Source organism: Euleptes europaea, chromosome 8, assembly GCF_029931775.1.
Source record: "Euleptes europaea isolate rEulEur1 chromosome 8, rEulEur1.hap1, whole genome shotgun sequence".
Classification (NCBI taxonomy): Eukaryota; Metazoa; Chordata; class Lepidosauria; order Squamata; family Sphaerodactylidae; genus Euleptes; species Euleptes europaea.
This window is the reverse complement of record NC_079319.1, coordinates 77589956-77616675: the sequence shown is the minus strand read 5'-3', so window position 1 is coordinate 77616675 and position 26720 is coordinate 77589956. Positions and strand designations below refer to the sequence as shown.

At 44.2% G+C, this 26720-nt stretch overlaps 1 protein-coding gene across 1 annotated transcript; it reads left to right on the top strand.

The window, feature by feature from the left end:
- Nucleotides 1-9220: 9220 nt before the first annotated feature.
- ADTRP (androgen dependent TFPI regulating protein) lies at nucleotides 9221-26516 on the top strand. The gene is made up of 6 exons (XM_056854973.1): nucleotides 9221-9688; nucleotides 12351-12485; nucleotides 16902-17003; nucleotides 22363-22478; nucleotides 23868-24019; nucleotides 26470-26516. Exons 1-6 carry the CDS (start codon nucleotides 9221-9223, stop codon nucleotides 26514-26516), a joined length of 1020 nt encoding a protein of 339 aa, XP_056710951.1.
- Nucleotides 26517-26720: the final 204 nt, after the last annotated feature.

The following is a 26720-nucleotide window of genomic DNA, read 5'->3' as shown; positions in this document are numbered from 1 at the left end:
TTACCAATTCATGATCTGTACCACAGTCGGCTCCTGGTCTTGTTTTGGCCGAGAGAATAGAGCTTCTCCATCTTCTGCTTCCAATTATATAATCTATTTGATTTCTATACTGGCCGTCTGGTGATATCCATGTATACAATCGTCTATTTGGTTGCCTGAAACATGTGTTTGCAATGAACAGATAGTTGTCTTCACAGAATTCTACGAGGCGTTCTCCTGCTTCATTCCGTGCTCCTAGTCCAAATCTGCCAACAACATTTGATTCTGCTTTGTTTCCTACTTTTGCGTTCCAATCACCTATGATTATCAGCGTATCTTGTTTAGGTGTGTGATCAATTTCTTCCTGAACACTGGCATAAAAACTTTCAATTTCTTCCTCATCAGCATCTGTAGTTGGGGCATAAACTTGAAGGATGCTTCAATACCTTTCAATATCAATACCTTTCAATATCAATACCTTTATTGGCATAAAATAAATAAATACATATTAGGATAAAAGGAGGTTTTAAAACTTGAGTAAGAGTCTTCCTTAGAATCATACACGTGGTTTAGAGTAGTTTAAAAATAAGTCCCAGGAAGTTAGTCACTCTCAGGTTACTGCAGGAGTTGCCATCACTTAGGAGAAATCTGACTAGCTCATTATCGGTGCCGCCAAGGCAATCTTTCAGGAGGGGTTCGATTATCTGTTCTCGAAAGGGTGAGCCGTGCTCACAATGTAGCAAAACGTGGGCCACTGTTTCGGCTTGGCCAATGGCACAAGAGCATAGCCTTTTAACATAGGGGACCTTGGCATATCTGCCCCTGGTCCAGGCCGTGGGAAGGATATTTAAGCGGGCTTGCATAAAAAGGCGTCTGAGGGAAGGGGAGGTCAGAGTGTAGAAGTAACCGGGTAGGGAGCTCGGGGTCATATGAATACCATAGGGTAGTGGTGAGAAGGAACTTGTGGCTCTAGCAAGAAGGGTTTGTTCCCCAATGTCTATGATCCTTCATTTTAAGATTCTATAGGCTTGCGCCTCGTTTAAGGGGACTAACGCTTCAAAGGAAATCCCTATGGATTTAATTTTATCAGTGATGGGCCTGCTCTAGAGAGAGACAGAGCGGTCGGAAAGCATATGCCATGTCAGACTCGATGGGGTGGCTCTATAGTGGAGCCTCAACCAGAATTTAAAAATAAACAGCCAGACCCTGGTTTCTAAAAGAACTAGTCCTGTCTCTAAACAAAGAACGGAGTATGGGACACAATTGGAAATTCCTAGTAATCGACGTAAATAGGAAGACTGGGCTGATTCTAGCTTCTGGTTGAGGGTAGCCCCCCCAAATGGGGGTTCCATAGAGTAGCAGGGGGAGCAGCTTTGCTTTATAGATTTTGAGAGCGGCAGGCACGTGTTGGCCACCCCGTAGTAGAAAATTTTTGCGACAGCATCGGATCGAAGTCTCATGGCGTTGATTGCTAAGCTGGTCTGGTTATTCCAATTCAAGTTGCTCTGAAAATGAACACCTAGGTATTTGAACACCCTAACCTGCTCAATGCTGTTTCCTTTCAGCGCCCAGGACCACGTCTTGCGAGACTTTGAGAACATTTTGGATTTATCAAAGTTAATAAGTAAGGAGTTTTCATCGCAGAAGTCAGCAAAAGCCTGGAGAAGGCGGTTCAAACCTACTCTCGTGCGGGATAAACGTGCTGCATCATCAGCGTAGAGGAGCAGGGGGACAGCCTGGGTGTTTAAAATGGATGGGTGACCATCCACCATCTCCAAATAAGAGGGAAGGTCAGCAAGATATAAATTAAAAGGGTGGGGCGCCACAACGCAACCCTGCTTGACTCCCTTGTTTGAGTTTATATGGGGAGTAAGTTGGCCGGATCTATTGTACCGAATTTGGCAGCTGTTGGAGGAGTATAGTTGTCGAATTAAAGTGAGTAAACGAGGATCCATTCCCATACCGGCCAACTTGTGCCAGAGGCGCTCTTTGGGAACTGAATTAAATGCACGTCTTAGGTCTAAGAAGGCTGCATACAGTACCCCCCCTTTGTGACCACTATACTTGTTAGCCAGGTGCGAAAGAACCGCACAGTGGTCAAGCGTAGATTTTCCCTTGGAGGAGCCTATTTGCTCCCGGCCTATCTGGGAAGGAGACCAGATGAGCAGCTTGGACAGCAAATGGCTAGAATATAACTTGCCCGCCACTGAGAGCAAGCTGATGGGGCGATAGTTTGCTGGATGCGTTGAAGCCCCTTTTTTAAAAATTGGGGTCACAATGGCCGTGGTCCATGCCGCTGGTAATTGGCCGCATTTGTCAATTTTAGTAAAAAGAGCAGCCAGAACTGGGGCCCATATCTCAGGGAATGCAGAGAACATTTCCCCAGGGAGGCCGTCAGGACCCGGGGTCTTCCTAGGTTTCAGCTGGGCTATCAGGAGTCTGACTTCATCGGTTTCGACCGGTGGCCACATAGGAAGTCCTAGTGAGGTCAGGTCGACCGGGGGAAGGTCCGGGCTGTTTGGGTCATATAATAGGGCTGTGAAATGGCTTGTCCAAGTTGGAATTGAAATTTGGGGCTGGGGCATTATTTAGTCGCACAGGACACCATATGCCAAGCAAGTCGGGCGAATTTAGAAGTTGAAATCTTCCATAGATTGAGCGAAGATGGGCTTTGTGGTTTCTGCATTCTTCTTCAAACCAAGAAGTAAAAGAGGTGAGGTAGGTAGACTTCCTCGATGGCACTGGGTTCAGGCAGATCTGATGAAGAAGGGATGTGACAGTAGAAAAATCTTTGGGAGCATCTGCAGGAGGACTGGCATTAGTGATCTTCATTATGGCCTGGGCCAGTGCTCCCTCAGAGAGCAATCTGGCAACTCTCTTACTAACGGAAGTGGACCATCTGAGAGGTTGATAACACTCAGTTGCTTTATCAGCAGGTAAGCAAGAGGGGCGATGGAGAGCTAACTTGGTGAGTAATGGTAAGTGATCACTTTTGGATCTGGCTATAACCTCAAAGTGTGCTACCATCTCTTTCAAAGCAGGAGAGACAATTACATAGTCGATCACACTGCCACCACGGGATGAACTAAATGTAAATTCTCCCGGACGGTCGCTGGGGAGTGATCCATTGAGAATAAATCTGTTAGTCGGAAGACAAAACTCTATCATATGTAGCGCTGCTTTGTTTATGAAGAGGTCTTTGGAGGATATTACAAAGGAGAAGGTGTCAGACAATATGTCATCCGGATTTAATTCTGCCAAGAGGCAGAGAGCGTAGCCATCCCTTCTGATCCTAGCATTGAAGTCGCCCGCAATCATAAGGAGGGCAGAAGGGTACTGTTGTTCCAGGTTCGCTGTGAAGTGGGTTAGCCGAAGTGGTCGGCGGAAATAGCGTCATCATCGTCAGAAGGTATATCACAATTAATTGGCACGATGGCAGAGGCAGGAGAATGGCCTAAGCTAGCGGGGGGTCGGGGTCCAGTACTACCAGGGACAAACCCAGTTTCTGCAAGACAAGAGTGCAAAGGCCAGCTCGAAATCACCCCATGGTTTTAGATTTAAAGGCAGGGACTGGGTAAGAAAGGAATCCGTTTAATAAAGCTCCCTCGGGTGACCAAGTCTCTTGCAGGAGGATCAGATCAAAAGTAGAAAGAAAGTAGAACAGGTTGCGGTCCTCCACGAGGCGTTTCCAGCTCTCCCCACTCATTAAGCATCAGTTAAAAGGGCCAGAGGTTTTTCTTCAGGAAGCTGACAACCCTGTCTCCTATTACCACACCTCTCCTGACCTTGATATTATTAAATGCAAGGTCAAGGGAAAAAAACAGATTGTGTTCCTCCAGGATCTGTTGCAGAAGAAAGGTGGAGTCATGGGACACGTAGGTGGATCTTGGCCAGTTCTTTCTCAACCACTTCCAGCAAGATCCTTCGTCCAAGATAGTGGAGGAGCTATGGCAGAGTGACAGAACACATATTCCATGTGCAGAAGGGTCTCCCCTTAAAAGGATCGCGGCTGGCAGAAGCGGGGACTGATCTGTCTCTGCTGGAGAGTGCTGACCTGTCAGAAGAAGCGATATTAACCACAGGAACCAAAAGCAGTTTCGCATTGTCATTTAGTCCAGGGTTGGGAACTTTTTTGGTCCAGTGCCCCCCAAAATGGAGCATTTACCTGTAAAGGACTGGGGGTTGTACTTGGCCAGACATGTGTGGAGAAAGCCAAGCCCAGTGGCACTGCCAGCATCTGAGATTTGTCTTGGATGGCTATACAGGTTTGGGTGGCAGGCATAGCCACGCTGGTTGCCCTTTTACTGCACCACAGGTTTCGCTGCTAGGGTTTCGGTGGCTTGAGTGGTGCCAAGAAATGTGCTCTGCTGTTATCACCATTGGCTGTTGGCCATCCCCCGACTTAGTAGGTTGTGAGCAATGACTGAGCCATGCCCTGAGGTGGGCTGCGTGCACACCACCAATTTCAAAGGGGAGCAGGTAGAAAGAATAAATGTATACGTAGAAGACAAGTCAAAAATTAAAAGTGAGACCCATGTTGCAGGATGGGATCCTCAGTCTGTAAAGGCTGAAGACTGCTAGGCTAGGTTAAATTTACTCAGTTCTCCATCATAGAATTCACAGCCTACTGTCGAAGTCTCATTTATGTCACCAGAGCTATTTTTTTAAAAAAGCAAGCAAATCTTCATGAGGCTTTTGGCAAGTTGGGCTTTTACCTATAGAAGTGAAGATGGTGTGGCAGCAGAGATCTATATTGGGGGCACAGCAGGAGATTAAATCTCCTCCTCTGCTCAGCTGTTGGTCCCCAGATTTGTCATGGGAGACACAGAGCCCTAACCATTCTAATATGCATTGCATGCGTGATAAGAGAAGAAGACCCTGCAGGGGGCAGCAAGAAGGCAGTTAGATAGGATAGCGAAGTCAGCCCCTTTCTCTCCTGTTAAGAGTAATTCCTTGTCTGTCTCCAGACTGCTACTCTTAGGGCAATATTCTCCTTTACCGAAGTTCCACACATAGTCTCTCAACTAGTGATTTAGTTAACACGCTAGTTCTCTGTCTCCTCTACACTATCGAAATTGTTAATTCCTAAATAAACCTTTGTGTGTGTGTGTAAAGTGCTGTCAAGTCGCAGCCAACTTATGGCGACCCCTTTCGGGGTTTTCATGGCAAGAGACTAACAGAGGTGGTTTGCCAGTGCCTTCCTCTGCACAGCAACCCTGGTCTTCCTTGGTGGTCTCCCATCCAAATACTAACCAGGGCTAACCCTGCTTAGCTTCTGAGATCTGACAAGATCAGGCTAGCCTGGGCCATCCAGGTCAGGGCCTGGAATAAATAAACCTTTATCTACCCTTTAAACAGGTTGTGCACCTTGGCTGTGTTAATTACTCTGCCAACAGTTCCATACTCTTAACCACTATACCATGCTGAAGTCATGTTAATCACAATATAATTTTGTTTAGAAAAAAAAACGCAGGGTGAAAGAGGTTTTCAACATCTTATATTTCCAGTCGCATCTACAACATGGGAACAATGGATAAAGGATATCTTAAACTATGGTGCCGTTCTACCACTGAAACAAAGGAGCACAAGATTTGTCCACTAGAAACATTCTGATGGCAAGGTTATTTCCGTCACATTCCTCATCAGAAACATACACCTGTAATCTTTCTATACCTGTTGCATTTTCTGATGATTACCTGAGTTGCAACAAACACAGCTTGGTGGTGAAATTGCATAAATTCTCCCATAATTTAACAAAGAAAAAAAGACTGTGCAAAGTCATTGTAAGTACTAGCTGCAAAATGCCTCTCACAATTCCTACTTTGTAGGCAAGAACAGTACTCATGGACACTTTGAATATGACCAACGTGTGTGAGTGTGTGTAAAGTGCCGTCAAGTCGCAGCCGACTTATGGCGACCCCTTTTGGGATTTTCACGGCAAGAGACTAACAGAGGTGGTTTGCCAGTGCCTTCCTCTGCACAGCAACCCTGGTATTTCTTGGTGGTCTCCCATCCAAATACTAATCAGGGCTGACCCTGCTTAGCTTCTGAGATCTGACGAGATCAGGCTAGCCTGGGCCATCCAGGTCAGGGCAAATATGACCAATTCTGGATTGTCTGCTTCTTCTGGTATTCAGCACTGTGAAAGGATTCCATTAAGAATTTTTTTTTTTTTGGGATGGAATATGACCAATACCACCAAAAAAAATTCTTAATGGAATCCTTTCACAATGCTGAATACCAGAAGAAGCAGACAATCCAGAACAAAGTACTGAATGCAAAATTCATACTTAATCATTTTACTCTATCTAAAGGCCTGCCTCTTCCCATATGTCCTCATGCACCAGTTATGGTGCTCTAGTTCACCTTCTGAAAGTTGCCGACTTGGCATCTACCAGAAGAACATGCTGTTGAGTCATGACCGACTCATGGCAACCCCATCCACTGGGCATTCTAGGTAACAGAAAAGCAGAAGTGGTTTGCCATAGCTGTCCTCCGCATAGCAAGTCGCAACCCCAGTCTTCCTTGGTGGTTTAAGGCTAATCTAGGCTATTTGGGCTGCTATTATCTACCAGAACCCATTCCTCCTCAATGGCGGCTCCTACTTAATGGACTGGCCTGCTTTGCAGCTGCATTTACAACTGGCTAACGCTTCTGGCCATGCTTCATCATCGGCCACCCAAAGCATTGCCATAGCCCAGTGATGGCGAACCTTTTAGAGACCGAGTGCCCAAACTGCAACCCAAAACTCACTTATTTATCGCAAAGTGCCAACACAGCAATTTAACCTGAATACTGAGGTTTTAGTTTAGAAAAAACAACACATACATTAACATCTTTTGCCTTAAAAGGAAAACACAATAACAGAGCTTTCAATGATGCAAACAGCTTTTTATTGAAAGGTAAAAGTTTGCATTTGGCATGCTTTTGAACAATTAATGTTTGTTCAAAGCTCCTAAGCTGGGCGGCGGGGAGTCCAGGGAAGGCAGACGCGATGGCTGCTCAACTTACCCGCGCAAGAGAGGGCTCGGCGTGCCAAGTCCGGCACGCATGACATAGGTTCGCCAACACGGCCATAGCCCAACCTGGATGTAATCAGAGCGTGTATTCCTGTGGCCAGATCTTGCCTCTCAAGGAAAGGCTCCACCTGGTGCACAAGGAAAAGCTAAATAAAGGTCCTGAGGAGATCTCTGTTTCCAGATCTAAGAGCACTCTTAAACCCCAGAAGAGGATGATTCTGCTCACCCCAATTGAACTTCCAGTTACGCAGCATCACCTCAGCCTTATCTTAGTGGTGATGGAGTTTTCATCTCATTCAGTTCAAAATATGGCCCTTGTAAAAACAATTTTTAAAAAGTTTATAATTGTGTGCTATCAAGTCGCAGAGAGGGCGACCCTGTAGGGCTTTCACGGCAAGAGATGTTCAGGGATGGTTTGCCATTGCCAGCCTCTGTGTAGAGACCCTGGACTTTCTCGGTGGTCTCCCATCCCAATACTAACCAGGGCCGACCCAGCTTAGCTTCCGAGATCTGACGAGATCAGGCTAGCCTGGGCTATCAGGTTGTTTCTGTAATTCTAAGTTAACACCCCAGAGGGGTACAAGGGGGTTAGAAGAGGCCTCTGAAAATCCAGGCCACCCCCAAAACAAAGAATCCACTAATTTTCTAAGCACCCAGGTCTGCAAAGAGTGTCTGAGTCCTGGAACTGGCTACCAACTTGGAAGGCTTTAAGAGGGGAGTGGACATGTTCAAGGAGGAGAGGATTATTCATGGCTGCTAGTTAAAATGGATGACTGGGGAAGGCACTGGCAAACCACCCCGCAAACAAAGTCTGCCTAGAAAACGTCGGGATGTGATGTCGCCCCATGGGTCAGGAATGACCCGGTGCTTGCACAGGGGACCTTTACCTTTTAGTTAAAATGGATGCTAGTCATGATGCATACCCATTCTCTCCATGATCAGAGGAGGAGGCCTATTATCTTAGGTGCTGTGGAGCACAGGCAGGACAATGGTGCTGCAGCAGTTGTCTTGCTTGTGGGCTTCCTAGAGGCACCTGGTTGGCCCACTGTGTGGACCGACTGCTGGACTTGACGGACCTTCGTCTGATCCAGCTGGGCCTTTCTTATCTAGAAACCTTGTTTGAACTTGGGTTTGTTGCCCTCATCCAGATCATTCTTGTTGAAGATCCAACTATCACATTGCCCAGTCTTTCGATAGAGGGAGAACAGTCAGTTCCTGGCATAGATCCCTGCTGAACCCTCGATGGCCTTCACTTGTGTCCCTAGCCATTGATGCCTGCTCAGCTGACACTCCTGCCAGAGATGGCCTTAGGGTTGCCAGCTCCGGGTTGGGAAATACCTGGAGATTTTGGGGGTGGAGCCTGAGGAGGGCAGGGTTTGGAGAGGGAATTCAGCAGAGTATGATCCACAGAGTCCGCCTTCCAAAGCAGCCATTTTCTCCAGGTGAACTCATCTCCATTGCCTGGTGGCCTGGTGGTTGGCAACTCTAGATGGGCCGCTCCCCCGGATTCCCTCTCCCGGGTTTTGGAGAGCATATCCCCGCAGGGCTGTCCCACCAGGAGAAATCCTTCCTGCAAAGGTTGATGTGATCAAGCATCTAAGCAACCTTCCCTCTGCCTTGGCGCGTTCTGCCTGCCCTTCCAGAGACATGCCACGTTTTTCAGGCGCACGCTCAGAAAGGGGTGATTATCATGGCGCCCTATATGGAAAACTACCCGTTTGCCATAAATAATGTATTATTTTTTTGGGGAAAAATCAAGTTCCTGCAGTACTTAATTGTGAAGTCTTATAGAGTCCAATGAAGACAACTAGGAGGAGGTTAAAAAGAGCAACAGTTCTTTATTTAGCTAAACACAGACCTGGGGGTGAAATAACCCACAAATAAGATGCAGAGTTACTCACCCGAGAAACAAAGGAAGCTTAGGATCATTTATGCATTCGCATGGGGCAGGCCCATGGCTGCCGACAAGCAGGTTGATACACAAAAGCACCAATGCACATGAAGTGTCTACTTCACTCTCATTAGCATAGCCATAGATATTGCCCGAAGCCGTCTCTAAGCAAGTTTTAGGTCTTGTGATCTTGGAAGCAGAAAACACATTCCTAAGGATGAAGGTAATTCGGAGCTTTACTGGTGAAAGGCCGCACCAAGCCCAGAGAGCATGGTTTGTTGGTGCAGGGCTCCCGGATGCCCACTTCCCCAAAGCTTCCACGCGCGCGCGTATGAACGCACCGTGTTCTCAACCAGCCCTTCTAGCTGGGCGTGACGGCGCGAGCCCCAGCGACACTGCTCACCTTTTCTCCTCCTTTCCAGAAAAAAAGGGTCCCTCCTCCCTCCCCGGGGCGCTGGCCCAGGCAAGGTGTCGCTCTCCGCGATGGGGAAACCCGCCTGCCCGCCCGTTTGGCCCGGAGCCACCCGCCGAGAAGCCCGTCCCTCCGCTCCGCTCCTATAAAGCGCCCCCGACGCCGCCGGCCGCAGGCGGCTGCAGGCGAGCGAGCGAGCGAGCGCCCCCCGGCCGCGCCATGGGCGCCCCCCGGCCGTGCGTGTGCGTGTGGCACGGGCTCTCCTGCGCCTGGTTCGCCCTCGTCCTCCACCGAGCCTGCCTCCTGCCGCCGCTGCCCGTGGACCACCGGCCCGCCGACGTCGCCGCCTACGGGGGGCCCTGGAAGTTCCTCACCGTGCTCAACCTGGTGAGCCGCGCCGGCGCCCCCCGGGACAGGGGGCGGGGAGGGGGCGGCTGCCGGACAGGGCAGCCTCCTGGCCGCAGGGGAAGGAAGAGCGGGGCGCGGGCGGGGACCAGCAGGCTCACCCCGGCCCGGCCCGGCCCCTGCCCCCCGCGCGACCCTCGCAGCCCCCTCCCCGCACCACTTGGCGCAAGAAAGCAGGCGGGCGGAAGCAGCAGCAGCAGCAGCCGCAGGGCTGCCCAACCTGCGGGCGTCCCCAGGCGTTTGCAGTTGGATTAATTGGTGCAGGCTCTCCAAAGCGGGTCGTGCTTCATTTGTTATGGCCAAGAGAGAGAGAGAGAGAGAGATGTGTGTGTGTATATAGTTATATAGTTATATAGTTATATATAGTTATAGATATATAGTTATATAACTATATATAGTTTTATATATGTGTATAGTGTGTGTGTGTATATATGTATATATATATATATATACACACACACACATATATATAGTTATATATACACCTGCGTTGTTTTTATATATATATGCTGATAAATGTATTTAAAATAATTTACAATATATATATTGTAACTGGCCTATACATACATACATACATACAATACATATATATATATATATATATATATATATATATATATATATATATATATATATATATATATATATATATATATATATATATAGGCCAGTTACAATACATTTATTGTAAATTATATAAAATACATTTATCAGCATATATACACACACACATACATATGTATATATATAATATACATACATGTATATAATATACATGTATATAATATACATACATATATACATACATGTATATAATTATATATATATATATATATATACACACACACACACAAATATATATAAATAAATAAACATATATAAATAGGCCAGTTACAATATATATATATTGTAAATTATATAAAATACATTTATCAGCATAGATATATATGTGTGTGTGTATGTAATAATATGTATATTATTCTATATACATATATACACACATATATATATACATACATACACACACACATATATATACATACACACACACACACACATATATATATAATCAATCTGAAGTGATAGAAAGTTGAATAAAATATCCTAAAACTGTCAAGTTAAAATACATTTATCAGCATATTAAAATACAAAAGAAAAAAGAGGGGGGGAAATACATTATACCATGCTTCACCCATCACTCATCATCTGGTGCATCACAAAAAGTATAACCCTTTTTATTTTGAGCGTTCCTTTTAGTAATGGCCTTCCAACAAAATTTAGCTACATCGTAAGATATAGCGGGATTTTTATCCTCGAACAGAAATTGAATGATTGAACTCTCATTGGTTGTAGATTGATGTAAAAGGCCAAATTGTTGTAACCTGGGGTCAATCATAGTTCTTCTAAATTCCAGGTAAAATTCACAGTGTAATAAAATGTGTGCCAGGGTTTAAAGCAGGTCTACATGATGCCCACCTAACTGCCCATTCCCTTTGAAGTTCCCATTATAGTACACCTTTCTTCGTGGCCCCTCTCGGCTTACCTCATCCTACTCCTTTCTTTTCTGTTCACACAAAGATGCCTCTTTCCTAGCCTGAATATAGTCCTTTGCCATCACTAACCAATTACAACAGACCAACACTGCTACCCTGCTGGAAACTCTTTGTTTCCCTTGCTGTTGATATTTCTTTTTCAAGTTTATTGAGGTTTCTTATTTATTACAAGCACAGACCCTGATACAGTGTCATTGACCTTTGAATCCCTATGATATTGGGGCGAGGACAACAACTTAAAGCTGTCTCACACACATATCCGCCCCCCCCCCCTCCATTTTCAAAGTCATCTTTCTCCCAGTGGGATTCTGAGACTAGGAGAAACTCCCACCCATCTACAAACAACTTATAAAAAGAAAAGAAAACTTTATTTACATGACCAAATATGTGAATTTTGTTGGGATAGATGCATCATTCAATAAAGGTGAAGCTGTTCACCATTAACGTTTTCAGTTCTGTAACGGTGATTGTACAGCTTGCATGCATAATCCATCTTGAATTATTTTATCAAGGGCTGCCATTTGGACAGAAAGTCCCTAGAGGTCAACAAATCCCTTTTGTTTTCATGCTTTCCAAGGGTCCTACAGGAAAAGGAGTCCATTCCTACAGTCATTGGTTAGGAATCAATGAATCCCAAAAGTCTCCTATTGAAATACTGACCTGTCCCCACCCCCCGGCCAGCTTATCTTCCAAGGTCTCTGACAAGACTGGGCAAGTCTTGGCCATCCGGGTCAGGGTAAGGCTTCTTAGTCTGGAGAAACTACTTCCATCCACAGGTAGAATGCATGCCAATGAGAAAAAGTATATAACTGAATTTTAGTCTTCGTACATTTGGTCTAAGCAAAGCTACCTATCCCCCCCCCCAACTCTTATTGAAGTCCATTAAACAACACAGTGCTAAAGTTTGCTACACAAACTAATTTATTAAAACACTTTAAGTAAATAAGATAGACTTAGCTTGCAGCAGTTTTCCATGTGCTGATTCATGGTTTGCCCAGAAAACGGCTCCCTTAAGTGTAAGAAGGGAGTTCATTGAGGCATGTACAATTAAAACTGGATGAAGATTTGCTCATTAGTTGTAATTAATTTAGCTTTTGCAGGCTATTTTGTATGGCGTCTCCTTGTTGGTTGATGTGTTTACATTAATGAAGAAACAGGGAGCTGCCAAGTTCGTGCTCCCCTTCAGAGACTTGCTCTTTGGATCCGTGGCTTTTCCTATATCCATGGTAAGTTACGAGTGAACTGTCATCGTGATGATTAGGCTGAGAGTATTCGTTGCAATGATTACAACGTGGTTATTCTTAGCCTGTGTTGATGGTTTAGGTAACAGTAGGAAAAATTGTTGTAATTTAGGGTGTGGGATAAAAACATCTTTGTTCTGGGCTATTGTAAGTCAAGAGAGGTGATGAAGATGAGTAATTGCTTGTGCTTGCATATGGACCTCATTTCCACATGGAAGTTATGCCCTGATTTAGCTGAGTGCCTGAAAAGCCACTTCACATGTTAAAACATGCAGCACATCAGAGGCATGAATGTATCTGCTTTCCGTTGCAGCCATAAAGAGAATTCTTATACACACACACACGCACGTATCTGGAAACATGCATACGGTTCTTCTCTGAGATGTGACAGAAAGCAGCTGTACTTATCCATCCATTCTGATGGCATGTTGTAGAATATGGAGCCACTCTGGTTGGTTTAGGGTTCTCCAACCTTTACTGAACCGGCTGGCATCTTTGGACTCTTGTGATAAGATGATGAGAGCTACTACAAAATGGCTGCATCAAAAGGTGTAGCCAAACATGCATACACAGAGAAGAGGAATAGGCGATATGGACTATAAGCACAGAAGAAGCCCAAGGGGGGAATAATGCACACAGAGGAAGACAATTAAAGGGGGAAAGGATATTGGAAACAATATCTTCCATGTCATACATTTTTCTTCTTCACTTCATATACATGTTGATGAAGTAAAGTGTGTCCTGATGGTTATTAGAGTAAGTTTCTTAAAATCATAGGGGGGATTAGAGGGCGTTATGAAGAAGGAGAGGATGTTCAAAGGCTGGATGTAACCTCTGTATGCTAATGCTGTGTATGTTGGAATGCCACTTGTTTGGGGTTCAAAGTGGGGGCAGCTGTGCCCGGTATGTGATATTTATTGGTTTCTCAAAAACATCTGGTTAGCCACTGTGGAAAATGGAATGCTGAACCAGATGGGTGCCAAGGCCATTGTTTGCCTAGGGTGGCAAAAAACCTTGGACCAGCCATGGATGGGTCACCATACCGAGTAATTTTGACTTGTGTATCACCACAGTGAAAAGGTTAGGAACTGCTGCCCAAGAGTATGACTGGTTTATTGTAAATGAAAACCATACCAGTGTGGCTCTAAAGACTTAGCCCTCAATCTGGGCAGGCAGAGGGACAAACAGTGAAGGTTTTCACTTCTACACATGCAGTTCTAGGGATGAAACAGGGATTCTGGTCAGTATTTAGTGACTGTGACCATAGCATCGGGATGGGGTCATCATTCCCAAGCTTGGGGCACCCTCATAATCATGGCTCAGCTCCTGTGCGCTTCAGTGGAATTTGAGTGATACAGCTTGGCTGTGGATTGTTGTGTCCTTATTCTTTCCATTTGCCGAGGACTGCGTTCACCATCTTTTCTGTTCAAAAGGGCCAGCTATGGAGCTTGCTGCCTGATGGGAAGTCACATTTGGCCCCACCCACTTTCGGCCACATTCTGCTTAACAACAGGTGCTTCAGCATTAGGGTGCTTTTGTGTTGCTCAGTTGTTCCTTTTCTACAATCAGGTGGAAGTGGAATTAGAACACAGCACTGAATCTAGAGCAGTGGTTCCCAAAGTGGGTGGTGAGATTACCTAGGGGGGGCTCTGAAGATGGACCCCTTCAACTGTCTTGTTCACTTATTTTTGATTGACCAGGCAGGGTCTTTATCACCATCATCTGGTTGCAAAAAACCTCAGTGATCACTTGTACAAGTTGTTACACACTGTTGTTATGGCAGTGAATAAAATTAAGGCACATTCTCTCAATGATCAACTATTCCAGGAGCTCTGTGTTGACAATGGTGAAGATTTTGAACATTTGCTGATTCATACTGAAGTTTGCTGGCTGTCAAAAGGCAACTGTGTGAGATGTCTTGACACTATTGTGGAGTTTCTTGAAGACACAAATACTTTGCTAAGTGATGAACTCCAAGAGATCAGGGATGGGTAAAAGTTAAAGGTGAACCATGGGGTGACATCACATCACAACCTTTACTAGGGTGTTTACTATGTTTACGGGGTGGTTTGCCATACAGGGTGGTTTGCCTTTGCCTTTCCCAGTCATCTACACTTTACCTCCAGCAAGCTGGGTACTCATTTAACGACCTCAGAAGGATGGAAGGCTGAATCAACATTGAGCCGGCTACCTGAAACCGACTTCAGTTGGGATCAAACTCGAGTCATATGCAGAGCTTTGACTGCGGTACTGCAACTTACCACTCTGTGCCACGGAGCTCCTGATCAGACATGACATTGCTTATTTATCAGAACTATTTGCAAAGTTCAGTGAAATGAATTTGCAGTTGCAAGGAAATGTTCTAGCTTCTGTTCCTCATTTGTTTCAACTGAGGCAGATTAGCATTTATTATCATGCATGTTAAGGGTGGGGGGAAGCATTGTTGGACTACTTTGACAGATTATAATTCTTCATAATTATCAAAGGTTTGCTGCTATTCTACTAATAAATATCTTCTAATAATGCCAACTACAATGGGTGAGGAGTTTAGACTGAAAAATAAGGGGGGAATTAGAAGTGAAGATAGATGAATGGCAGATCATGAAAGGAAGAGAACAAAACAAAGGGGGAGAAAAAGGTGGAAAAGAGTTAGAGAAATGTAGGAAAAGACAATGAAAGTTTTTTGGGGTTTTTGCTACCGCACACTACTAACAAGGCTGCCCGTTTGCAAGATCTGGCTGTGCAGGAGCTGTTTGTTAGACATTTTCAAAGAAATGGATTCTGCAAATACACTATGACGTTGGCTTCAGGGGCCCTTCAGCTTACTTGGGCCTCCAGAATTTGTCCCCCCAGTCCCCATCCCCCAGTGGCCCTGAAATGCAATATATGCCGTCATGAGCTATGGCAATTTCCAAGCCTGTCTGAACTAGCAGAGAAAGATGGGATACAAGATTTTTTGTAACCATTTGGATATGCTGCATGAAAATGGATCTGAAAATGGATTTAGCACCCGGTCTGGAATTTCCATATGTCTGAGTGATTTGAGAATCTTCTTTCGATGGAAATTTCAGACTGGGTGCTAAATCCATTTTCAGATATTGAGGAAGTTGGGGTAGTGGAGGAAGCACCTATTGAACTACAAAATGACATGGAGCAGAAGCCAAAGTTGAAGAAATTGTACCATGAGTGTTGATTACAAAAGGAAATTTCTGGTCATTATCCTGCACGATGGACAATGGTTAAGAAGCTCCTAGTTGCATTTCCAACATTATATTTGGTGGAATGTGGTTTTAGTGTAGCCATCAAACTTCTTTCCAAGCAAACAACTCGACTGCAGATTACTAGACATGGTGATTTAAGACTCCTGCTAACCGGCTTTAAACCAGACATTGGGGAAATTTTATCACTTCATCAGGCCCGTCCATCGCATTACGAATTTACTGAACAGTGATTATTAAATCTAAGATGCTTGCTAAATGACTATCAGATTTGAAAAGCTGTTTCTTTCCTTTATCCCTTAGAAGCTCCTTGATCCATTGATCTTGAGCAGCGTAAATCTAATGTTTGAGGGATATAAGGACTGAAATAAATCTTGCCACTGACAATGTAGCCTTGGGATCCCTGTCACTTAATAAAAAAGGCATTATGTCAGAGATAGAGGCATTAGATTTATATGTTAAAAGGGGAGAGATATAATGTGATCGAAGTTCCTCATAAAAGCGGCATTCCAAGAAGGCATGAGCTAGTGAATCAGTAGAGCCAGAAGAGCAAGGACAGGTCCTGTCTGGGTATGGTATATTCAAAATCCTGCCCTGCATAACCATAGAGGGGTTAGCATTCAGTCTAGCTAAACAGAAGGCTCTAGAAAGACAAGGAGTTGTCAGATAGTAAGTATAAGCTGGCAAACCACATGGTGGTGGTATTCCGAAAAAACTGAGATGAACAAATGCGGCAAGCACGAAAAGTAGTGCTGTATTGAAAAGCTGTTATCACTGGATCAAGTTCATCAATTTTGTTGAATAAATTAAACTAAGAAGTTTTCATTGGATTTTGAGTAGATGTGCAATTGTTACTGTTTTGAATTTTACTGTTACTGTCTTCCTTAGTGGGTTGTGCAAACTGCTATTCTGAATAATGCTTTTTATAGGGTAGGAGGCACTCGGGATGAGTTGATAGAACCAAGGGGTGGTGAAAGGTTTGGGAACTGCTGATCTAGAGCCATAATCCCCATTTTCCCATGGGCAAAAGGCTACTATAGGTTTATTCAGCAGTGTCCCATTCTTTGCAATTTTGCTTTTCTGTTTGACTATCAAATTAATTACTGCAGTCTCTCTGCTGGGTGTCACTGTTAGATAAGGCCATCAAATGTGAAAAAAATGCCTTTTAAAATTTTTGTTCCAGTTTGTGTCCACAGCCTTTTGGATGTTATACCTTTATGACCGACAGCTGATTTATCCCAAGATCCTTGATGGAATCATTCCTGTGTGGCTGAATCATGCTATGGTGAGTACAATATTTTGCAACAAATGTTCTGTACTTGCATGATTTTTGCAAAACAAAGAGAGCACTCGCCAGCCAATTAAGTACTTTTCGATCCTACTGATTTCAGTGGAAGAGATAGGGGAGTATGGATCCTTCCAATTGAAATTAACAAGGGGGGTTACCACATTATGTATTCCCAGCGATGTATTAAGAGTGAAAATGTTATAAAAAACATCGCTTTAAAAGGGTTTTTGGATGCCACGGCTAAAAAATGGTTGGAAGACGTCTTCACAGCTAAAGGGGCCAAACAAAGTGTGAACAGTATTTTTTATAACAGTTTCAAACTCTTAATACATTGATGGGAATACATTGAAAGTGCGAACAGAATTTTTAATAACATTTCCAAACTCTTGATACATCGTTGGGATACCTAGTGCGGTAACAGCCAGGAAGTTGTCTTAACTTTAGCTGGATTGTGCCCGGCCTTTGAAATCTCGTTTTGTCGCTTGCTGTACTTGTAACCTCTTTAAGCATTCATAGAACTGTTTGCAAGTATTAGACTATGTGAATTGCCCAAAGAAGCCTTAGAGCTGAGAGGGAAATGTCAGTGAATCATTGCTTGCCAAGTGTAAGTCAGTGGAAAGAAGTGAAGTCATTAAATGGGGAGGTGGAGAGAAACTTTCTAGGTTACTGCAGCGCCGGCAAGAGAATGAAAACTTCTGTTGCTGTAAACAGAATGTTATGCAATACAGAAGGGGCTGGGAATACAAATGGATGCGTAACCATTTTTTTGAAATAATGAAAGAATCCAAAGGTACGTAGAAGCAGATTGACTGATCACTTAATGTGTGCTGCATATCGCCTGATCAGCTAATGTGTGCTGAAGTATCAGAGGGAAGTACAGGAGGACTGCTTACATGTTTCTGTACTGTCCTGCATTTGAAGTTTCATTTTGAATTGCCTTCCTTTAAAACCAAAAGGGACATGTCGAAGGCACAGATGCTTCAAGTCCTGTAGAAACTGTGGGCGTGTATTCAGTTAATGACACATCCTTCTGGGAATGGGTGGGAAGACAAGCTCAGGGCCAGATTGAGTCATAAGATACGAATGAAGTAATCTTACTTCTCAACCTAGATTCACTCACCTTTCTCTGCACATCACAGTGTTATATTACCGGCTCCAGCACTGGGCTGGGCTACAAAAATATCTCATGTCTGTGCCTTGAGAACTCCCACCAAGAAAAACCATTTGGAAACTCTGTACGATCACTTGTGCTTTCCAGCATGTTTTTTGTCTTGCCCTCTGTGAAGCTCGGGGAAGCATACATGGTCTCTCATTCATCCTCACAACAACCTTGGGTGGTAGGTTAAACTGAGAGAGAGTGACTGACCCAAAGTCATCCAGGGAGCTTCCAGGGCAGTGTAGAGATTCAAACTTGGGTTTCCTCTGTCCTTATCTGACACGTGGTCCATTGTACCACACTGGCCCAAACATATACACAAAAATTGGGACATGCTTCGAGCCCTCTTCAGCCTACACATTACATTTAACATGTGATCACCATGGGAACTTGCAGGCAGACTGCAGCTGTGGTTTCCCTCTGGGAACTCAATTCTAAAGTGTATCAGTGGCCTGATTCAGATCAGGAATGCAGCACAGGGGAGGAGGAGATCCAGCCTTCCCCCATACCATTTCCCAACCCAAAATGGCTCATGGGAGCATTATTTTCCCTGTAGGCAGCTCCCCCAGGGCTGTTTTGTGTCCAGAAAATCATGCAAGGTTGGAAGAGGCTGGAGCCCCTCCTCTCTGCAGTCCCAATCCAAGTCAGGCCACTGCATTGCCTTAGAATGGAGTTCCCACAGAGAACTCACAGCAAGTCCCCATGGCGATCATGTGTTACGGTAAATCTAATGTGTAGCTGGTGCCTTAGAAAGGTTGTGACTTTTCAGAGGATGGTACTGTAAGCCTTTTATGCTAGCATGAGCATGTTTTTCAGAATGGTAAGAGGTTCACTCACAAGGCAACTTGTTCTATGTTAAGTATACAACCAACACATAGAGCTAAATGATGGATCCCTTTGGCCCATATTAATTAAATCAGAATTTTCTAAGTCATGGAAAGTTCACTGATGTGAACAAATGTGAGAAGGTCTAAAATGCCTTAGAATCATCAGGCTGAAGAAGATGGGAGAATTGAGTTGTGAAAAGCTAGACACACCACACTGTGTCACCTTGTGAGTTTACTTGATGAATTCCACTCTGTCATCGCCTCTCAGCCTTTTGGCTGAGATCCAGCATAGTGTGGCATTCTACTCTGTCTTAGCAGTTCCAGTATACCAGCTCTTTACTAAACTTCATAGAATAACTGGAGTATGTCTTTCAAGAGGCAAAGAGGAAGGTATAGAACTTGTGAATTCACTCTTCCTCTGGTCGCTCCCCTTTGATTATACAATAGTTCCTTCACAACATTTTCTAAGAACAGAATATCAGAAAGTAGAAAACCATGCGGGTAGCCAGGTTGGTCCACAGCAAAATCCAAAATCAGAAGCCACACAATACCTTTTATTAGAATCAACCAAAAATGACGCAAAATTTAAGAACTCTTCATCAGAGTAGATTTTTTAAAAAATAAAAGGGGGGGGATGGGATGTGTGAGGCTTTGTCTTTTGAGAAGAATGTGAACAACTCTGTAAAACCTTGCAATATTCAGGAGTTCCGTAACACAAACAAAGCAATAGCAGTGCAGGCGAGTCAATATGGAAAGTGTCATCTTTGGGGGGGAAAACTACTGCCTCAGAGGGAAAAAGTAGACTTAAAAAAAAAAGCATCAAACTGTCCATGCCGTATTTAACTACATGCAAGATGAAACTGTGCTTGGTATCCTGCTTTCCCAATTAAGGTGGTAGACTAATAAGCTGCCTTCAAAAGGCAAAGTTTTTAATTAAACAGCATTGATAAATAAATCAAAACAAAAGGCTAATCTTGCAGAACTCACAGTGAAAGAAGGCTGCCATATGAAATGAGTAAAATTCCTCATGCATTTGGGCCGCTGAAAGACAGTTTACTATATAGGATGCTTGTTCAGAGCAGAAGTGGGGGTTTTGTGGGGGGAACCCTGAGAATTAACTGCTTTTCTTTCCCTTCTGTGATAATTGTTTTACTTTGTCAGTTTTACTTATTGCTAGTGAAACTGAAAAGAAAACTGTTAATGGAAAATACAAGAATGAGTCACTGTTACCACTGTTACTTTTTGCAACCAACAGAGATTGGTGTCAATCCAGGCCTAATTATTAAGATTTGCTTTTTTAATACACTGGGGTTTTTTATCTGCTCAAAGAACAAAGCTTGCATTTTATTTGAATGAATGCTAGATTAAACAATACATTATAGTGAAAACGATTTAATTGCCCTCTAATGGCTCATGGTGTGTGGTATAACTATAGTCATATTAGAAATAGCTATGAGTAGGGACCGTTTTTCTGAGAAGAAAACAAAATGCATTTAAAGGGCTTTCAACTAGTTTTAAATTGCGGTATATGTTCCATTACTAATGACATCACTACAGTCCACTTTCCATTGTCTAGCAAAAAGGAATTCATTTGGAGAGCTAATTGAAAGCCATTGGCAAACGGGAAACTTTGCAATGAGCGGTCAACCGTGCAACTCTTGGGTATTTCGCTTTATCAACATGAATCACCATGAACTCATTTACTCTTGTGAAGTTCATTGTTCTCGCACTATAAATTGCTATGAATGGGAAAAAATAGAAACATAGGCAGGCTTAAATGAGATGTCTGAAGTCATTGACTGGCCCAGCTTGATCACTCCAGGACCAGTGGCCAAAAAAACATTTCATTGTTGTAATAGCTAATGTATGCAAGAATTCTAGAAACAGTGCAGCTGCCAGATCAAAAGGTGCATCATCTCTCTCTAAAATAGCAATTTCTGGATTTCCCCTTCCCCACAGCTAGGGTTGCCAGGTCCCTCTTTGCAACAGGTGGGAGATTTTGGGGACGGAGCCTGAAGAGGGCGGGATTTGGGGAGGGGAGGGACTTCAATGCCATAGAGTTCAATTGCCAAAGCGGCCATTTTTCTCCAGGTGATCTGATCTCTACCGGCTGGAGATCAGTTGAATTGGCAGGAGATCTCCTGCTACTACCTGGCAGTTGGCAACCCTACCCATAGCTTTTAGGTGTAGTACTTCCTCCTAGCCTCTAGGAAGAATTATACATACTGGAACGGCCACTGTGATCTGCTGGAGCAAGAAGGAAGAGTTAATGGTCTCTACTTTTGGTTCAGTAGTAGCAATTTAACTATCGTTCCTTATGCTAACATAAGAGTGTGAGAGGGAAAGCACTCCGTCCACTTGCCGTAGTGACAACATTGCAGGTGCCAAAGAAAGAAGACACTCTGCTTCCTTCAGCATAGCCTATACTGACTCTCCAAGGTAAGCCAGGTGCAAAAGACCACCATGTGGAGGGAAAAATAGTGCCTTTAGGGTTGCCGGTTCCCCCTGGCCACTAGCAGGGGATTGGGGAGTAGGATGCCAGATCTAGGCTAGGAAACTGCTGGAGATTTGGGGATGGAGCCTGGGGAGGACAGGGACCTCAGTGGAGTACGATGCCATAGAATCCACCCTCCAAAGCATCCATTTCCTCCAGGGGAACTGATCTCTGTAGTCTGGAGGTGAGCTGTAATTCCAGGGGATCCCTAGGTCCCACCTGGAGGCTGGCATCCCTACCTTTTTACCTTTTGCTGACAGATACTTTTTTGTGTCTTTTGGGTTCATAAGGCTTTTCTTTGTCCAGGGGATGCAAAGATGCATTGTTGGAGTCCCAAAATACATACCTCCATTTTGCTAATATTACATAGGGCGAAAACACATGGTCGCTTTAGCTCCTTTATTCCCTGTTTCAGCCAGGATTCAGCCAGGATCAAACACACGTTCGGCGAAATGCATGCGTTCGATCCTGGCTGAATCCTGGCTGAAACAGGGAATAAAGGAGGCTAAAGCGACCGTGCATTTTCGCCCATAAAAAGAAAATCCTCAAAGTGAATGGGTGCTGCTTAAAATACCAAAAAGAAAATATGTAGTATACCATTCAACATCTTTTTTTTTTTTTTTGGCCTTTATTTCTCATCTAAGAGAACACAAATGGAAACCCACCATTTTGGCCTGTAAGTGCACTATAAAGCTATTCAGCCAATTTTCGATCAGTTTCTGAACTTCCACAAACTTCCACATCAGCCAGCCCAGTGCTGGTGCGGAAACGCAAGGTAGCAGATCTTCAGATGTTTTCATAAGTAATTTCATAGGAACAACAAGCATTGAATCCACCATGACTACAGTTAGGTGTGACACATTGTATTTTCCTTTCCAGCACACTTCGATATTTCCATTTGCTTTGATAGAACTCTGTTTTGTTCCTCGCCGTTATCCATCAAAGAGGAAAAGGCTCAGTTTGTTAGTAATCACCTGTTTGGGCTATATCGCTTGGTAAGCATTTTCTTTAAATGAAACAAATTTACATTTGTCACATGCCCTGGCATCTCTTTTCAACAGGCAAGAAGCCAAAAGGGAATTCCTTCTCCCACTAAGTTATTGTATACAGCCAAGAAGACCTCAGCTGAAAATGGCTCCTGTCTCAAACAAAAGAAATCCCAACTGTTTAAACCATAATACGCTTCTGATCTGACTTTGAGAGCAGGTTTGGCACTCTTGAACAGCTGCTTTATATGGCCATGTGCGCGTGGTTCTTGAGCTTAATCAAATCTTGAATTTAATGAGATTATGTGTGCTGCTTATCAAAATCCCTTTCCCGTGTACCAGTTCTCCTTTGTTACTTGAGTGCTGGGAGCTGTACTGCCTACAAGATGTGCTGTTGTGACCTTGACACCAACCTCTAAGATTCTCTCAGAATTCTTGCTTAAAAGAGGCAACATTCCAGAAAAAACATATTCCCCATTTACCAGGGGCAGACCCTGTTGTCTGCTCACTGATGAACCATATTATGTTTTGCCTTTCTTTTTGCTTTTTGGTGGTGCCCTGTTAAAATTTGGCCAGTATGAGCTGCTAGTGGCACCATTTGTCGCCCCTCCTCGCCCCTCCCAGGATCTCTGGAAATTAAAATTTGAGAGGGGAAAGGATCTCATCCATGTAAGATCTAGGCACCATATCACAATGCACAAATTCAGACACTGCAGCAGCTGAGATATTTTTAATTGCTGAAAACTGTTATTGCTCCAGGTGGATCTTGAGGCAACACAATGTATTGGTTAGAATGCTGGATTAGTATCTGGGAGAGCCGGGTTTGAATCCCCACTCTTCTGTGGAAGCTTAATGGGTGACCTGAAGCTAGTCACTGTCTCTCAGCCCAGCCTATCTGACAAGTCTGTTGTGAGGATAAAATGGAGGGGGGGGAAAGAAATGATGTTGTAAGTTGCTTTGGGTCCCCACTGGGGAGAAAAACTGGGTATAAAATAAATATGTAACCTCCCTCTAAAGACCTACTGGCATTTAAAGCAATAGAAGACGGACTGTTTGGTCTCTCCAATCTAGAATCAGAATTCCAGTGCAGTGCTAGTAACCCTTTTCGTCCTCTTTCTGTCTGTTCCAGAATCTCAACTGTACTTTCTGTTCACGCATACACTCCTTTGCTGCCTCCCTTCTAGAAGAGGGGTACATCCCTCTGCTGCCTCCCTTCTGGAACATCCCTTCCAGTCCCCAAGTGGCATTTGGTCAGAGAGCCCATACCCTGACACTAAATGCCCACTGAGGAAGTGTCTACAACTATTAGTGCACATTACCCTTCCCTTTGTCATGTAGGATGGACTGGTCCAGTCATCAGAATGCAAGCTTATTACAATGTACTCTCTCCTTGCCTAGGTCTGTGAAGATTTACTCAGTAATTGGAAGGTGGGCCTATCCTATTCTTGATAGCCTGAGCCCACTCGGCATAGCAGCCCTTTTCCTTGGGAGCTTTGGAATGATAGCATTTTACTGTCAGCTGGGAGCGTTTCTCTGCCGCATGATTTGGGGTAAGTAAATCCTTGCATGTAAGCCTTCAAAAGTTTTCTAGACCACAACAGTTTTGCTTGCTTTTTGGTACATTCGGAGACCTCACCCCCAAGTTTGGTTAAATTTGGTTTGGGGTGCCAACTTTATGGGCCCTCAAAGAGGTCACCCCCATCCTTCAGAGACGTTTGTGAGAGCCAAGCTGTCAAATGTTTTTTTTGTGGTCCAGAAGGTCGGCGTTGCCGAGGACTGGCAAAAAGAGCCGAGGCAGGCTAGCGCCTCTGAAGCTGGGGGCTTTGTTCATATCTGGGTCGTATAGCATGACGGCCATGCAAATTAGATTCCAAACTGAGCAAAACAGCTTAAATGCAAGAAAAATAAGGCACAGAAAACATTTATTTTGTTGGCAAATGACATCCTGTAAACAGTTCTTTAATATAGTAAAATAAATAAATAATCTGGTTACAGTAAGGGGAAACAAAGACGCTACTCAGGGCAACCTTCAGTTTTGAGAGCAGGTTTTCATGGGGGCGGGTGCGTGATATCATAGCCAACCGAAGTCACAATCAAGGCAGCTCTTCTGAAGGAGACTGCTCATCCATGTGGGTGAGGGAGTCTTCTTCAGAAGCCCAATAAGCAGCTGTTGAAGCTGGTGTTTTTACTTGGAGGATATATCCCTCCAGGTGGGACTTAGTGAGCCCCGTCTTTTAAATGACTCACTGAAAGGTGATGGATAGTTTGGTCTGACCAAGTTGGCTCTGATTGCACAACCCCTACCTCGAAAGGGCCCCAACCAGTAAAAGATAGAAAAATTGGAGAAAGCACAGTCGGGAATCTGAACAAAGTAGAATACCCCAAAGCCGAAAAGAGCCAAATACCTATTCAGCATTTTGGGAATTGGCTATCCGGCTTTGCCAAGATTCCCAGTTTTGCTATTTGGCTGAAATTAAATCTGAAAAAGACTGAAATTGCTATTTTTTGGTTTATTTTTCGTTCGGTAAACCCAATGTGCACAGCCTTAGAAAATAACCTGTAGATGCACGTACAGACCCGTGTGTGTGTGGGTAATTTCTGGTCATTACTATTTTCAGTGGTAATATGTGTATTTCCAGAAATGACCATTGCTTACACATGTTTGTACACACATGATGTGCGGGGATGACTTTAGAATAGTAAGTGCAAACCTAAGACCAGAAAGGAAGCGACTCTACAGGTCTGCACTGGGACCAAGTGGGGTCATTGTTGCTAAGGATGGTACAATCAAATGCCTCAGAAAAGGCAGCATATGACAAAGAAAGGAAAATACAGGTTTGGCAAAGCCTAGAGGGGGATTGTTTTATGGCTGCCATGCAATGGTGGAACCTTTCCAGGTTTCAAGAAAAAGCTTTTAAAGGCACAAACAGGTATGAATGTCATGTACCTCCATTTCCCTTTAAAAGTTGAATGGCAGGCTTGCACGGCCCTGGTTTGTCAAGGAGGAACCCTTCAACCCATGGACAGGGTTGGCCCATGCTGCTCTTAGCACTGTCAAGAGTAAAAAGGGATTCTGATACTGTGTTCAGAGGAAAGTGCGTGTCCCAACCAAGTCTGAATAAGACTACTTGCTCTGCCTGATTTGTACTTTACTTCTCTACCCAACATGTGATCAAAATCTGGAATTGGCTGCCTGAGGATGTAGTGCTGAACACAGGCAGGGACAGCTTTGCAGGGGGATTAAACAGATTCATGGAGCATGTGTCTTATCAGTGGCTACTAACCATGGAGACTAAAGGGACCTCCACATCCAGAGGCAGTCAACCTCTGAATCCCAGTGCCAGGAGGCAACATCAGGGGAAAGCCTTGGCCTCCTATGCCCTGTTGCTGGACCTCCAGAGGAACTGGCCGGCCACTGTGTGAGACAGGATGCTGGAGTAGACTGACTGCAGGTCTGATGAAGCAGGGCTGTTTTATGTATTTAAAAGTGTATATCCCACTTTTCTTCTGGAACGGACCCAAAGCAGCTTACAACAGTAAAGAATACAATATAAATGAACCATGAACCTGAGCCACTTTAAGAACTTCTGACAGGGAAACGGGCTGAGACCCGTCCTGCCTGAGACCTTTATCAATCTCTAACTTATAATTTTGCCTCTGCCGATCACAAGAAACAATACTTCCTCAATTGTCTGCCTCAGTTCAAAGCAGGGGGTGTTGCATGTTAATGACTGATTGCTTCAGAACTACTCTGCGGAGGTGGCAAAGGTCATGTCCCCAAGTTACTTCAGCAAGCCTCATTGCTACAGGATTTATTCACCTTCGAGCTTGGCAACTGGGTGGAGGAGGCAACAGCTAGCACCATTTCATGATATGGCCAAGGCACTGCCAGTTGCTGATACATAAGTTAATATGCTTGGCTGTAACAAAGCAAAATCGCTTGAAATGTTAACCTTCTTTGTCCAACAAATAAGATTCTGTGTTCTCCACATTTGCACAGGTGATACTGTAGTAATATTTGACACTTCTAAGAAGAAAAGCAAATGAAATTTCCATGGCTGCCACAGCAAGCCCTGCTGATAGCCTGAAACCAGAGGAGGAGAGCAAGAAGACATCTCTGTGTGAAACCTGTTCCCCATCCCTGTTCAATATTAAGTTTCTTCAAATGAATCCAGATAGATATGCCACCAGATGCTGAAAAACACCTGGATTCATGGACTGTTTATGGTTGTGTGATTGGGCAAAACTCTT